At 41.2% G+C, this 15,746-nt stretch overlaps 1 protein-coding gene across 1 annotated transcript; it reads right to left on the reverse strand.

Moving 5' to 3' along the window:
- Window positions 1–3,972: 3,972 nt before the first annotated feature.
- On the reverse strand, window positions 3,973–14,947 carry LOC133616164 (high choriolytic enzyme 1-like). Its single transcript, XM_061975307.1, has 7 exons — window positions 14,905–14,947; window positions 13,641–13,772; window positions 11,246–11,366; window positions 10,820–10,998; window positions 4,868–4,949; window positions 4,478–4,602; window positions 3,973–4,297 (listed from the first exon to the last, which is right to left on the reverse strand). Coding segments are annotated over exons 1-7 (684 nt in total). The 3' UTR covers window positions 3,973–4,295.
- Window positions 14,948–15,746: the final 799 nt, after the last annotated feature.

The following is a 15,746-nucleotide window of genomic DNA, read 5'->3' on the forward strand; positions in this document are numbered from 1 at the left end:
TAGAGTGAAAAAACAAGTTGCCTCTATATTGAAGCTATTATCATATACATGTGATTTATGACACCGAAGACTTACAAAGTTTCCGAGTAAACAGATATGATCAAAATAGTATCAATCTCACGGAGATTCCCAAGCCATTTTGAGAGATAATGAGCTAGCCAGACTAGTCATCGCGTGACATAGCGGTAGGAACCAATGATCCCCTCATCACCAACAAAAATGAAGATTGATTGATTGATTGAAACTTTTATTAGTAGATTGCACAGTACAGTACATATTCCGTACAATTGACCACTAAATGGTAACACCAGAATAAGTTTGTCAACTTGTTTAAGTCGAGGTCCACGTTAATTAATTCATGGTAATCATGCAAACTTTGTGAGAGCCAACAATGATTACTTTGGGAAAAATGTTGATCCAGAACCTTATATATCCTGAATATAAGGAGGATGAGCAACACGTTTTAGAAGCTCTGCTAAACAGATCCAGGTTTAGTTAAACATTAAGCATCATGTTGCAGTATTGCTGAGTGTTTATCAAGAAATACAAACTACAAACACAATAAAACAATAGCATGGTCAAGCCAACTGAGGAATGCTTTTGCTCTCACCCAAAAGACCCAGCAGTGATTTGTGATCTGTGACAATGGTGCAGTGTTTGCTGAAAAGGTATTGATGACATTTTTTTATGCCAAACATGATGGCTAGTGCCTCCTTTTCCAATTGAGAGTAACCCCTCTCAGCCACTGTTAGTGAACGGGACATGTATCCAATGGTCTTCTCTGAACCATCTGGGAAACGGTGAGATAGAACGGTCCCCACACTGTATGGCGAGGCATCACAGGCCAGATAAAGTGGCTTTCCGTCATCAAAGTGTATCAGCAGTTTATCAGATTGGAGACACTTTTTAGCTGCCTCGAATGCTTGGCACTGATTTGTCATCCACTTTCACACATCTCCCTTTCTCAAGATTCCTGTAAAGGCTCCAAGATGGTGGATATGTTTGGCAAGAATCCATCCATCCATTTTCTACCGCTTATTCCCTTCGGGGTCGCGGGGGGGCGCTGGAGCCTATCTCAGCTACAATTGGGCGGAAGGCGGGGTACACCCTGGACAAGTCGCCACCTCATCGCAGATGTTTGGCAAGAATCTGTGATAATAATTTAGCATTCCAAGGAACGATTTTAGCTGTGTCTGGTCAATTGGCTGAGGAGCATTTACAATATATATATTTATATTTATATTTATATTTATATAACACTTTTGTCTAGTGACTCAAAGCACTTTTACATAGTGAAACCCAATATCTAAGTTATATTTAAACCAGTGTGGGTGGCACTGGGAGCAGGTGGGTAAAGTTTCTTGCCCAAGGACACAAGGGCAGTGACTAGGATGGCGGAAACGGGGATCGAACCCGGAACCCTTAAATTGCTGGCACAGCCACTCTACCAACCGATCTATACCGTGTGCTGGAAAATGCCTGGTGCCGAAGACACCCCATACGGCAACCTTGTGTACTGTTGTTTCCATCGATGTGGCCAAGTCAGTGGTCCGAGTCAGAGTAAATTTTTCATCATCCTCAGACAACAAACAACGTTGGATGCAATCATCGCTGATACCACAGACTAGCTACTTGCTACAGTAGACACTCCTAATACTCGGTAAGTGAATGTGTTGCATGTTTTCCTCAAACAACATTTTCACTCAGTCATTTCCATTACACAGGTGAAACTCCAACATTTTTAATATTGTGTGAAAGTCAATTCATGTCAGCAAATAATTAAAAATGTGAAGCTAATATGTGATATTAACTCAGCAGCACATGCACTTTTTGCGTCAGATGAAAAGAGCACAGCTCCCTCCTCCCATTCTCACCACATTCTACAGAGGCACTATAGAGAGCCTACTGACCAACAGCATCTCTGTCTGGACTGGAGCCTGCAATGCCTCAGACTGGAAGTCTCTGCAGAGAGTGGTGAGGGCGGCGGAAAAGATCATCAGGACTCCTCTTCCTCCTATCCAGGAAATCGCAAAAAGCCGCTGCCTAGCCAAGCCTCAGAAAATCTGTAGAGACTCCTCCCACCCCCACCAAGGACTGTTTTCACTGCTGGACTCTAGAAAGAGGTTCCGCAGCCTCCATAGCAGAACCTCCGGGTTCTGTAACAGCTTCTTCCCTCAGGCCATCAGACTATTGAACGCATCAAAATAATTCCCTCAATTCCCCCCAAAAAACAGATTAACTCGCTGGAATATAAAGACAACATAGATCATATAAACGTGGATGCATATGCAAAAGTGCAATATACTTATCTGTACAGTATTATATTTATTTATATCTGCACATTATTGCTCTTTTATCCTGCACTACAACGAGCTAATGCAAGGAAATTGTGTTCTTATCTGTACTGTAAAGTTCAAATTTGAATGACAATAAAAGGAAGTCTAAGTCTATTAAGACCTCAGGGTAGGCTTTGTAAGGTCATGTTACCTCTAAACTAAACTAAATTGATGCGAATCCGCCTTTTTGTAGTCTTTATGGCCATGGATGAAGTGCTGGCTGTCCAGAGTGGAGACCCGGGGTGGACCGCTCGCATGTGTATCGGTTGGGGACATCTCTGCGCTGCTGACCCGTCTCCGCTCGGGATGGTTTCCTGCTGACCCCACTATGGACTGGACTCTTACTATTATGTTGGATCCACTATGGACTGGACTCTCACAATATTATGTCAGACCCACTCGACATCCATTGCATTCGGTCTCCCCTGGGGGGGGGGGGGCTACTCACATATGCGGTCCTCTCCAAGGTTTCTCATAGTCATTCACATCGACGTCCCACTGGGGTGAGTTTTTCCTTGCCCTTATGTGGGCTCTGTACCGAGGATGTCGTTGTGGCTTGTGCAGCCCTTTGAGACACTTGTGATTTAGGGCTATATAAATAAACATTGATTGATTGATTGATTGATTGATTTCCTAATAAGACTCAAAAGAGAACCGTTAAAGCAGAATTGAAAGTGGAAACGGAACCGGGAATATCTTATCAATTCCCATCCCTAAGAAAGGGGAAAATAAAAAAAGACGGAAGATAATGTCTATGTGTGTATACATATTTATGTTTTGTTTATTTTATAATTGTTATTGTTATGTTTTTGTTTTTTTATCTCCAAACACCATGACCTCCCTCCTGCGGGGCTCGGAATACTTCTGGCGTCACTCCTTTGCCCTGAGCTGGCCCCTGGTGACAGCCCTGCCAGTTTGCACGTCAGACCATCCTTTTTTCATGCACTACACGAGCACATAAACACTTGCTGAGGAAATACACATGACAATACAGGGTAAACGCTATGCTCATTTTGATGCACTCCACACAAGTTTGGGAGGGAAAACATGTGGAAAATGGAAAGGATGAGAATTGGGATCGGGGTGGTGGTTTCCACCCCCTTTTTGAGTAAAACAATGCACGTTACATTTACTTTTTCTTTTGTCCAACTCAATCAGTTTTCCCCTCCCTTTGTGTTTTCTCTCTCCTCAGTCATTCTATTCTCATTTGCCACTAGTTGTTGACCATTACCATCGACCATCGTTTCCTGTCTTGTGTTCGATGTGTTGTGTTTTCAGATCCCTCTTACTCTTGTTGATATGCACATCATTGAAATAATGTAAAATAAAAAAATAAATACATTATGCAAACAAGTCATTAAATGAGATTAATTATGGTAAATTAAAAATCTAAAGTGTAATTAATATTGTTAAGAAAGGTCATTGTTCAACAACACCAGTCCATAATGAGTTGTGTTTTAATTTTTTTTTTTTTTAAGTTACCAAATTACCACATAATTCAGTATGGAGGCTTTGAGGTGGATCTACTGCATGTGCAGGACAAGCGAACGCCATGTACACGTCATTTAACTCCTGGTGAGGTGGTGTCTCTACAGAGTAAAAATACTAAATTACACTTTTTTAAATTTGTATTCAAATTTCTTGTGCACACCCCCCATCACCAGTTACATGAATAAAAAGTGAAGTGAAGTGAAGTGGATTATATTTAAGTAAATTAACATATGCCGTTCTGTAATTGGACAAAAGTGAAGAAAAACGTTATAACTGCCTTTTAATAATATTTCTCTCTTTACCTTATATACCTGTAAAGTAAATAGTTTAAGCAAAAAAAGGCATAAAGAAGTTGATCAGAAAGTATAACTGGAATTCCCTTTTCCTTGTCTTATATTCAAAAGCGTGCACGGTGGAATGCGAGCTGGAGAATCTGAAGGTCATCACGTTCCCTCCATTTGTTTTTCATTCTGCAAGCAAAATATAAAATTGTGAATAATCAAGATCATAACGTTTTATCATTGACAACAATTTTGTATCCACATAATATTTGAAATACAGCACAATTGTACTCATTGTATGTTTGAGAGTTGTCAAATAATTTCAAAATTGAAAATCTCATTGAGTAACCTGAAAATAAATTGACTTACAACAATCATAGAGCTCATTGATACGTGCAATGTCATTGCTGCTCATCTCTCTTGCACGACCAAAACTAAGGTTAGGATTGCTGTTGGCAACAATGGCTGGTAGTCCGTTTTTGGAAAAGGCCCGGCTAGAAGAAGAATAACATTAAAAAAAGAACAGCTTTGCATACAGAACTATAACTTTAAAAAATGTGAAGCCAGTTGACAATTCATATTTGTTATTCATTGTGGTGGTAAACTCATCTCGAGTTTCTAATTAAGTAATAAAGGTTACAGGTCACACCCGTTGGAGCAGGAGTTTTTAAAGTAAAAGTTGTTCATCTTTTGTAAATGTTTGCAACTTTAAGGGGATGTTGTGTTGTGTTACTACTTTTAAATTCCTCAAACACTCACTTGCTGTAGTGCATGACAGAGTCAAAGTCATACAGAGTTCCCAAGTTGTTTGTGTTCACCTTCTGAAAGTTGCCTTCAGTTCCTGCACATAAAATGAGTCCGGAATAAACAAAGACAGTATTTAATACAATCTTATTAGGGATGTAAATCTTACAACAACTAACGATTGTGATGGTGATTATTAAAATCAGAATCGATTCAGAATTCAACATTATTCTTGATTTAGGTACATGTTCGCATTTAATTTGGTATAAAATTATAATAAAATATTTTTAAGATAGGTTTGAGGTTACAAATGCTCATCTTGGCTGCTGAAGTATGACGTGTATGCCAGAGATGGTCTAAAACGTCTTTATATATATATATATATATATATATATATATATATATATATATATATATATATATATATATATATATATATATATTTTTTTTTTTTTTTTTTTTTCAAGTTGTGTTTTGAATAAATATATATTTATAACACAATTTTTTTTTTTTTTATCTATTTTCATAATGACGTTTTAGACCATCTCTGGCATACACGTCATACTTCAGCAGCCAAGATGAGCATTTGTAACATCTAACCTATTAAAAAAATACTTGATTTTAATTTTAATATAATATATTTGTATGTATATATATATATATATATATATATATATATATATATATATATATGTATATATATATATATATATATATATATATATATATATATATATATATATATATATATATATATATATATATATATATATATATATACACATCAGTGACGTGCAGTCACTAGAGGCAGGTGGCAGGCCCCGCCTCACCTGCCATCATGGAAAGAAAAAAAATTAAAAAAAATTTTTTTTTAATTAAATTGTTATATGTATTCAGTGATTATACTATAAAGTTATTTTCCATTTGACTTTACCCGTTTTAGATTATTTCTATTTAAAATCGCTGAATTTTCACATTTGCCGTTCAAATACTGAGAAGAGACGGTGCGGTGAACAGCAGCCAGTCGAGGCACGTCACTCAGTGCCTCAACATGGACGGACTCGGCTAACTGCTGGTCTGCTGTGCAGTGTGACCGTATTGCTATATGAATTATATTATACATTTCCATAGTTTAGTTAGCTGAGGTATATAATGTACAGTGTATTTTGTCAACAACTGTATGTGTGTAACGTATTTCTTGTGCTGAGCGATCATAAAACGGCTGCAAAAGACGCACTGGCTGAGGCTCGCCTCCTGCACCCCCGCCGTAAAATGCACGGCAACCCCTGACGTGAGTGTTACATCAACTAAAGCCCACACTTAAACTTTCCACGTGCAAGATTGAATCTATTTAAAAAAGTTATTTCATAAGAAGCCAAAAAGTGCAAAAACAATAATGTTCGTGTTGGAGGAGTTGTGAATGACTGGGTCACATCATTAGGTACACCTGCAGACTGCAGGTGTATCTAATTCACAACTCCTCCAACACAAACATTATTGTTTTTGCACTTTTTGGCTTCTTATTAAATAACTTTTGTAACCTATTTTTATGGGCTTTCCTCTTTGTGATGTTAAGTTCCTGTTATGCGCTGTTATACATATGCCTTGAGCTCTTATTTTGAAGGCGCTAAGAGCGGAAGTGACGACACGTTGGAGTGGAGCGGAAGTTTTTGAAAGAAGGTAAATAAAGTGGTCCTCGTGTAAACTGGAGTCTCCGTGTTTTTTTCATACAGTTTAGGCGACATTTATAAACCCTCGGTTACACTTTTTTAAATAGATTCAATCTTGCACGTGGAAAGTTTAAGTGAGGGTTGATATAACACTCTCGTCAGGGATTGCATTAATCCAGTACAATAGCGGCTCATGGATTTATTTTATAAGTAAAGGTAAGACCATAATAAAGTTTTTTTTATTAAATGTGCTTTTTTGTGTGCTACAGTTTGTATGTGTAAAGTTAAAGTTAAGTTAAAGTACCAATGATTGTCACACACACACTAGGTGTAATGAAATTTGTCCTCTGCATTTGACCCATCCCCTTGATCACCCCCTGGGAGGTGAGGGGAGCAGTGGGCAGCAGCGGCGCCGCGCCTGGGAATCATTTTTGGTGATTTATTAACCCCCAATTCCAAGCCTTGATGCTGAGTGCCAAGCAGAGAAGAATGCTGGTATGAGCTTTGAAACATAACCCGTTAACTGCTGCCAATCAAATGGTGAATAAGATACTCTTTAGGGTTCATATGTTTGTAAATCTGACTGTGATGAAGTCAGTGCCTCACCAGCCATCAACCTCACCACTTATTTACATATATATATATATATATATATATATATATATATATATATATATATATATATATATATATATATATATATATATATCCATCCATCCATCCATCTTCTTCCGCTTATCCGAGGTCGGGTCGCGGGGGCAGCAGCCTAAGCAGGGAAGCCCAGACTTCCCTCTCCCCAGCCACTTCATCCAGCTCTTTCTGTGGGACCCCGAGGCGTTCCCAGGCCAGCCGGGAGACATAGTCTTCCCAACGTGTCCTGGGTCTTCCCCGCGGCCTCCTACCGGTCGGACGTGCCCTAAACACCTCCCTAGGGAGGCGTTCGGGTGGCATCCTGACCAGATGCCCGAACCACCTCATCTGGCTCCTCTCGATGTGGAGGAGCAGCGGCTTTACTTTGAGCTCCCCCCGGATGGCGGAGCTTCTCACCCTATCTCTAAGGGAGAGCCCCGCCACCCGGCGGAGGAAACTCATTTCGGCCGCTTGTACCCGTGATCTTGTCCTTTCGGTCATAACCCAAAGCTCATGACCATAGGTGAGGATGGGAACGTAGATCGACTGGTAAATTGAGAGCTTTGCCTTCCGGCTCAGCTCCTTCTTCACCACAACGGATCGATACAGCGTCCGCATTACTGAAGACGCCGCACCGATCCGCCTGTCGATCTCACGATCCACTCTTCCCCCACTTGTGAACAAGACTCCGAGGTACTTGAACTCCTCCACTTGGGGCAAGATCTCCTCCCCAACCCGGAGATGGCACTCCACCCTTTTCCGGGCGAGAACCATGGACTCGGACTTGGAGGTGCTGATTCTCATCCCAGTTGCTTCACACTCGGCTGGGAACCGATCCAGTGAGAGCTGAAGATCCTGGCCAGATGAAGCCATCAGGACCACATCATCTGCAAAAAGCAGAGACCTAATCCTGCAGCCACCAAACCAGATCCCCTCAACGCCTTGACTGCGCCTAGAAATTCTGTCCATAAAAGTTATGAACAGAATCGGTGACAAAGGGCAGCCTTGGCGGAGTCCAACCCTCACTGGAAACGTGTCCGACTTACTGCCGGCAATGCGGACCAAGCTCTGGCACTGAGCATACAGGGAGCGGACTGCCACAATCAGACAGTCCGATACCCCATACTCTCTGAGCACTCCCCACAGGACTTCCCGAGGGACACGGTCGAATGCCTTCTCCAAGTCCACAAAACACATGTAGACTGGTTGGGCAAACTCCCATGCACCCTCAAGGACCCTGCCGAGAGTATAGAGCTGGTCCACAGTTCCACGACCAGGACGAAAACCACACTGTTCCTCCTGAATCCGAGGTTCGACTATCCGGCGTAGCCTCCTCTCCAGTACACCTGAATAGACCTTACCGGGAAGGCTGAGGAGTGTGATCCCACGATAGTTAGAGCACACCCTCCGGTTCCCCTTCTTAAAGAGAGGAACCACCACCCCGGTCTGCCAATCCAGAGGTACCGCCCCCGATGTCCACGCGATGCTGCAGAGTCTTGTCAACCAAGACAGCCCCACAGCATCCAGAGCCTTAAGGAACTCTGGGCGGATCTCATCTACCCCTGGGGCCTTGCCACCGAGGAGCTTTTTAACTACCTCAGCAACCTCAGCCCCAGAAATAGGAGAGCCCACCACAGACTCCCCAGGCACTGCTTCCTCATAAGAAGACGTGTTGGTGGGATTGAGGAGGTCTTCGAAGTATTCCCTCCACGGATCCACAACATCCGCAGTCGAGGTCAGCAGAACACCATCCCCGCCATACACGGTGTTGATAGTGCACTGCTTTCCCTTCCTGAGGTGGCGGATGGTGGTCCAGAATTGCTTCGAAGCCGTCCGGAAGTCGTTTTCCATAGCTTCCCCGAACTCCTCCCATGTCCGAGTTTTTGCCTCTGCGACCGCTGAAGCCGCACACCGCTTGGCCTGTCGGTACCTGTCCGCTGCCTCAGGAGTCCTATGAGCCAAAAGAACCCGATAGGACTCCTTCTTCAGCTTGACGGCATCCCACACCGCCGGTGTCCACCAACGGGTTCTAGGATTACCGCCACGACAAGCACCAACTTCCTTGCGGCCACAGCTCCAATCAGCCGCCTCGACAATAGAGGCGCGGAACATGGTCCATTCAGACTCAATGTCCAGCACCTCCCTCGTGACATGTTCAAAGTTCTTCCGGAAGTGGGAATTGAAACTCTCTCTGACAGGAGACTCTGCCAGACGTTCCCAGCAAACCCTCACAATGCGTTTGGGCCTGCCAGGTCTGTCCGGCATCCTCCCCCACCATCGCAGCCAACTCACCACCAGGTGGTGATCGGTAGAAAGCTCCGCTCCTCTCTTCACCCGAGTGTCCAAAACATGAGGCCGCAAATCCGATGACACAACTACAAAGTCGATCATGGAACTGCGGCCTAGGGTGTCCTGGTGCCAAGTGCACATATGGACACCCTTATGTTTGAACATGGTGTTCGTTATGGACAATCTGTGACGGGCACAAAAGTCCAATAACAAAACACCGCTCGGGTTCAGATCCGGGCAGCCATTCTTCCCAATCACGCCTCTCCAGGTTTCACTGTCGTTGCCAACATGAGCATTGAAGTCCCCCAGTAGCACGAGGGAATCACCCGGGGGAGCACTCTCAAGTACTCCCTCGAGTGAATCCATAAAGGGTGGGTACTCTGAGCTGCGGTTTGGCGCGTAAGCGCAAACCACAGTCAGGACCCGTTCCCCCACCCGAAGGCGGAGGGAAGCTACCCTCTCGTCCACCGGGTTGAACTCCAACGTACAGGCTCCGAGCCGGGGGGAAACAAGAATTGCCACCCCAGCCCGTCGCCTCTCACTGTCGGCAACGCCAGAGTGGAAGAGAGTCCAGCCCCTCTCGAGAGAACTGGTTCCAGAGCCCTTGCTGTGCGTCGAAGTGAGTCCGACTATATCTAGCCGGAACTTCTCCACTTCGCGCACTAGCTCAGGCTCCTTCCCCCCCAGCGAGGTGACGTTCCACGTCCCAAGAGCTAGCTTCTGTAGCCGAGGATCGGACCGCCAAGTGCCCTGCCTTCGGCTGCCACCCAGCTCACATCGCACCCGACCTCTATGACCCCTGCTATGGGTGGTGAGCCCATTGGAGGGGGGACCCACGTTGCCTCTTCGGGCTGTGCCCGGCCGGGCCCCATGGGGACAGGCCCGGCCACCAGGCGCTCGCCATCGTGGCCCACCTCCGGGCCTGGCTCCAGAGGGGGGCTCCGGTGACCCGCGTCCGGGCGAGGGAAATCTGGGTCCTTGTTTTTTATTATTCATGGAGGTCTTCGAGCCGCTCTTTGTCTGATCCCTCACTTAGGACCAGTTTGACTTGGGAGACCCTACCAGGGGGCATAAAGCCCCCGGAGAACATACCTCCTAGGATCATTGGGACACGCAAACTCCTCTACCACGTTAAGGTGGCAGCTCAGAGAGGAGTATATATATATATATATATATATATATATATATATATATATATATATATATATATATATATATATATATATGAATTGATTTACAATCTAAATAAATAAAAATGGCGATTCAGATGTGAATTGTTTTCATTTAGCACCGTTATCATTTCTCCACAGTGTGCATTACAGTGATCCCCTTTGCATCTTGAAACGTGAAAAATATGATCTTTCGAGGTCGAGCTAACCTGCAATGATGTTATCAAATTGAATCGTGACATGCTCATCCCTGTCAGAGCGAACTTGCTCATGGTGGAATCCAAGAGCATGAAGAACCTCATGCTGCACAGTGCCTAGGAACAAACAGCCGTTGCTCTGCAAGGAGATTGCCTGTCCTCTCGACTGACGACCCAAGTACGACCAACACCTGACGCAGACACAGACAGACACGAGTTATTTTCGGGAGCTCATTAAACAAAGACCAAATAACTACATTGGCTGCTGTCAGTTGTTGAAAGTCAAACCACTGACTTTTTAATGACCATTACCACTTCCTCCTTGCCATAGGACAAACAGATAACCTCGTCTTATTTGTAGCACACATCCCCCCAAAGATTTGAGTCTGTCCACCAGTCTATAATAATAAATTCAATGTTTTGTTTGTGTGTTCCTACCCAGATCCTGAGAAGAAGTACAAGAAGTTTCGATTTTCCCGACGTCTCCACCTGAAGCGAATGCAGGTCTCTTCGTAGAAACTCACCAAGCCATCGATGATGATTCTGCGCTGTGCTGAGGCTGTGGACACATTGTAATGCTCATCAGTGCTCTCTCAAGGCAGAAAACAATGACGATATATAGCGATATATCGATAGTGACGATACCAAGTTGGGTATTGGCATCGGATAGATACTACTGTGATGGGATCAATAGTTTCGTTACAGTTTCTCTGCAACAGGTCCGACAATATACAACATTTTACTTACAGAGTTTGCAGCGACTCTTTTCCTGCTCAGTGTTTTTCAACCTTTTCTGAGCCGATGCACATTTTTTTCATTGATAAAATTCTGAGGCACACCGCCAGCAGAAAACATAAACAAATGAAACTCAGTAGCCGATATTGAGAATAAAAAGTCGTTCTCGCAATTGTTGGATATGAATTTAAATTTTTGTTTACTTTGCAGCCAGTTCATTTTTAGTTTTGTTTTGCATAGCCATGCCTAAGCTTCAATCTATTTTCTTAGCGGCACTCACCTTTTGCTTATTTTTGGTTTAAGTGTTAGATCCTTTTTTACCTACACCCTTTTACCAAACCATGTTCCCGACATCTACAAAGAAATTAGCTACCTGTTGCCACCTACTGATATGGAAGAGTACTACACGGTTAGTCTGCCGAGCTCTAGACAGCACCAACCACTCAACAACAGCACATTTGCATATTATAATTACTGGTTTGCAAAAAATATTTTTAACTCAATTAGGTGAAATTACATAATCTCCCACGGCACACCAGACTGTATCTTCACGGTACACTAGTGTGCCACGGCACAGTAGTTGAAAAACACGGTTCTAGTCTGTCACTGCAAACAACGCACCTTTCGCTCTCTCTCTACTGCTCAATCAGGCAAACTTTGACCCTCCCCATCCCTGCTCTACTGAACTCGGACAAATATTTGTGTGTGATGGTAGTTATTTTACTGGTTTTATTTACACTTTAAAGATGTATATTTTTGTTACATGAAGTAATTGATATTTATGTTATTTTACTAATGCAAAATAACATAAAAATCAATTACTTCATGTAACAAAAATAGATAGATAGATAGATGTATTTATTAACTATTATATTGTTTCAGATTATATTTAGGAATTTTTACAAACATTTTTTATGTGTTCTCATAATCATTATCAACTAATTAGAGGCAATTTCACAAAATGATTCAATGATTTTAAGTGGAAAAAAAATCAATATCAGTATCAGCGATACTGGCTCAATATTTGCTTAGTATCAGATCGATGGATAACATGAAGCAGAAGACAGTATTAACGTAAATTTAAAAAAAAAAATACCAAAAACAAAGCAACATACTTACATAAACTTGAATACTACTGCACTGAAATGACTTTAATTCAAACATGGCCCTATTCTCCCATTTGCCTTAAAGTCTTGTTTTACATGCTTGAAGCCGTGCCCGATTCTCTCATTTGTATTCTCCCATCCGCAGCTTTTTTCACTTAAGCCAGAAGGGAGTCAAACTCATTTTAGCTCAAGGGGCCACATGGAGGAAAATCTATTCCGGAATAGGCCGGACTGGTAAAACCACGGCAAAGTAACTAAAAAAAAACTAAAAAAACTTCAGATTGTTTTCTTTGTTTGACTTTCGCCAAAAATAGAACGAGCACATTCTGAAAATGTATACACATTACAAATAAGCGTCTTGACAAAACATTTCAAGTTAGTTTAAAATTCTGAGGTAAAAATGGGTGAAGTTTCAAAAACACAATGAAAAACACAACAAACGTTGTATCTACAAACTTGATTGATGGATTGAACAAAATACAAAATAAATACAAAACTTTTCTCGGTAGCAAATACCTCATTTGTCATTTCCACGCATTAATCTTGTGCTAACTCAACAAACTACACAAAGGTGGGTAGAAACTATTCAGTAAAGTTAAATTACACTCTGAGATTTTGGAGCGATGAGGATGCCAAAGCAGGATGTGTTTGAAACAGAAGATGTAAAACTGCAGGTTTAATGGAGAGGATCCGTAGTTTATTTCACACAAAAAATGTAGCTCATTTTTATACTTATCAAACTCATCTTGCAGGCAAGATTTAACCTGTTGGGCAGGTTGACACCTCTGGTATAAGCATGTGGTATAATAGGGCACTTAATGAACCTAATCAGGCAGGCAAAGTGAACTCCCTTTTAAGCACCAGTTAACAACAAGCTGATGTAATGTCACTTTACATATGCTTGAAACAGTGTGAATTGTGTTGTTTTTTTCAATATGAAAAATTTTAAGAAAAGTGACGTGGGATTGATTGAGATATGGATGATTACTTACAGTAGGATCGGGAGATATCAACAGGAATGTAGACAAAACCTCCCGTTTTCGGCCATTTGCATCCTGTGGCTGTGCAGGGATCAGCATTCCTTTGCAGAGTCGGCGCAATGTCACCAAATGTCAGGTGTGATGCTGTCAAAGAGCAAACAAAAGAAACACTCATAATAGATAGATAGATAGATAGATGGATAGTACTTTATTGATTCCTTCAGGAGAGTTCCCTCAGGAAAATTAAAATAAATAAATGATAAATGGGTTGTACTTGTATAGCGCTTTTCTACCTTCAAGGTACTCAAAGCGCTTTGACACTACTTCCACATTTACCCATTCACACACACATTCACACACTGATGGAGGGAGCTGCCATGCAAGGCGCTACCAGCACCCATCAGGAGCAAGGGTGAAGTGTCTTGCTCAGGACACAACGGACATGACGAGGTTGGTACTAGGTGGGGATTGAACCAGGGACTCTCGGGTCGCGCACGGCCACTCTTCCACTGCGCCACGCCGTCCCCATGAGTCATGTAGTCAAATTAATGGCTTTAGGTTTTATTATAAGTAATGCGGTCAAGCAAGTATTTTCTAAAATCAGAGTAATCACACTTTAACATTTTAATTTATGGTGATTAATTGTAGGTAATTACTTGCTTTTATAATATACTTTGAGAGATTACCCATTATTTTGACACAATTTGTTGATTTATCTACACAGACATAATTTTGTATTACATTATTGTTTCTTTTGTTAATATCAGAGTCCGTTCTGCAAAATATTTGCAATGATATTTTCAGAATGTCATATATTTTTTTTAATGTTTTACTTAAATGCATTGACCTGATCACTGAGCGTATAGCAACCCACGCCGCCTTTCAGGTAAACATCCAAACGTAAAGTAAAGGAACATGTGCAGTCATAATAAAATTGTGTGATTTTTCTCTTTATACATGGTTAATGCGATACTTTTTTGTGATAATAATAATAATAATAATACATTTTATTTGGTATAGCGCTTTTCAGAGTACTCAAAGACGCTTTACAGGATAAAAAAAATAAAATATAATGAGTATAAACAGTTTGCTTGCCTAACAGTCGCATGCAATAAGGGGTTAAGTTTGACAGCTCTAATTGTAAAATATAATTCAATAATTGAAACAAACATATTTTATATAATTTTAGCATCAATGAATAATTAGTTAATTTCAACATTGTGTGTGTGTGTGTGTGTGTGTGTGTGCATGTGTGTGTGTGTGTCTAAGCTCTTACTTGTGTTTTCATTTGCCCTTGCAATCATTTCATTGACGTCCATGTTATCTAAATGAAAAAGAAAAGAAAACATCAAATATTACAAGAACAATATGGACTGTCCTTGTGAGGTTTATAAATCTCAAAGACTGGAACGGGTCAACACTTTTCTGCACAGCTTTACTTCATTCCAAAACCAAACTCCTAAACCAAACTTGCAATCCGTCTTAAACTGCCTGTAATATTGAATCTATCTGAGTTTTACCAGAATCAGGTATTTTGGTAAGGTTTACAAACTTGGGTTTTACTCATAATGACAGTATAACTGCATTATTTGATATGACAGTTATTTAAACATAACTCCTAAACCAAACATGATAAATGGCTAATAATGCCTGGAAAAATGTATATAAACAAAACTCCAAAACCAAACATGCATTATGTCTAAAAATGCCTGTAATATTGTATCTATGTGAGTTTTACCAGAATCAGGTATTTTGGTAAGGTTTATAAATACAAAATTTAGGTTTTACTCATAATGACAGTATAACTGCCATATTAGAAAATAACAATTATTTAAATATAACTCCTCAACCAAACATGCTAAATTGCTATTAATGCCTGGAGAAATGTATACAAACATAACTCCAAAACCAAATATGCATTATGTCTAAAAATGCCTTTAGTATTGTATCTATGTGAGTTTTACCAGATTCAGATATTTTGGTAAGGTTGAAAAATACAAAAATTTGGTTTTACTCATAATGACAGTATAACTGCCACATTGACTGCCACCAAAAATGCATGATGTCTAAAAATGCCTATAATTTTGTATCCATGTGAGTTTTACTAGAATCAGTTGT

Source organism: Nerophis lumbriciformis, linkage group LG15, assembly GCF_033978685.3.
Source record: "Nerophis lumbriciformis linkage group LG15, RoL_Nlum_v2.1, whole genome shotgun sequence".
NCBI classification, from domain to species: Eukaryota; Metazoa; Chordata; class Actinopteri; order Syngnathiformes; family Syngnathidae; genus Nerophis; species Nerophis lumbriciformis.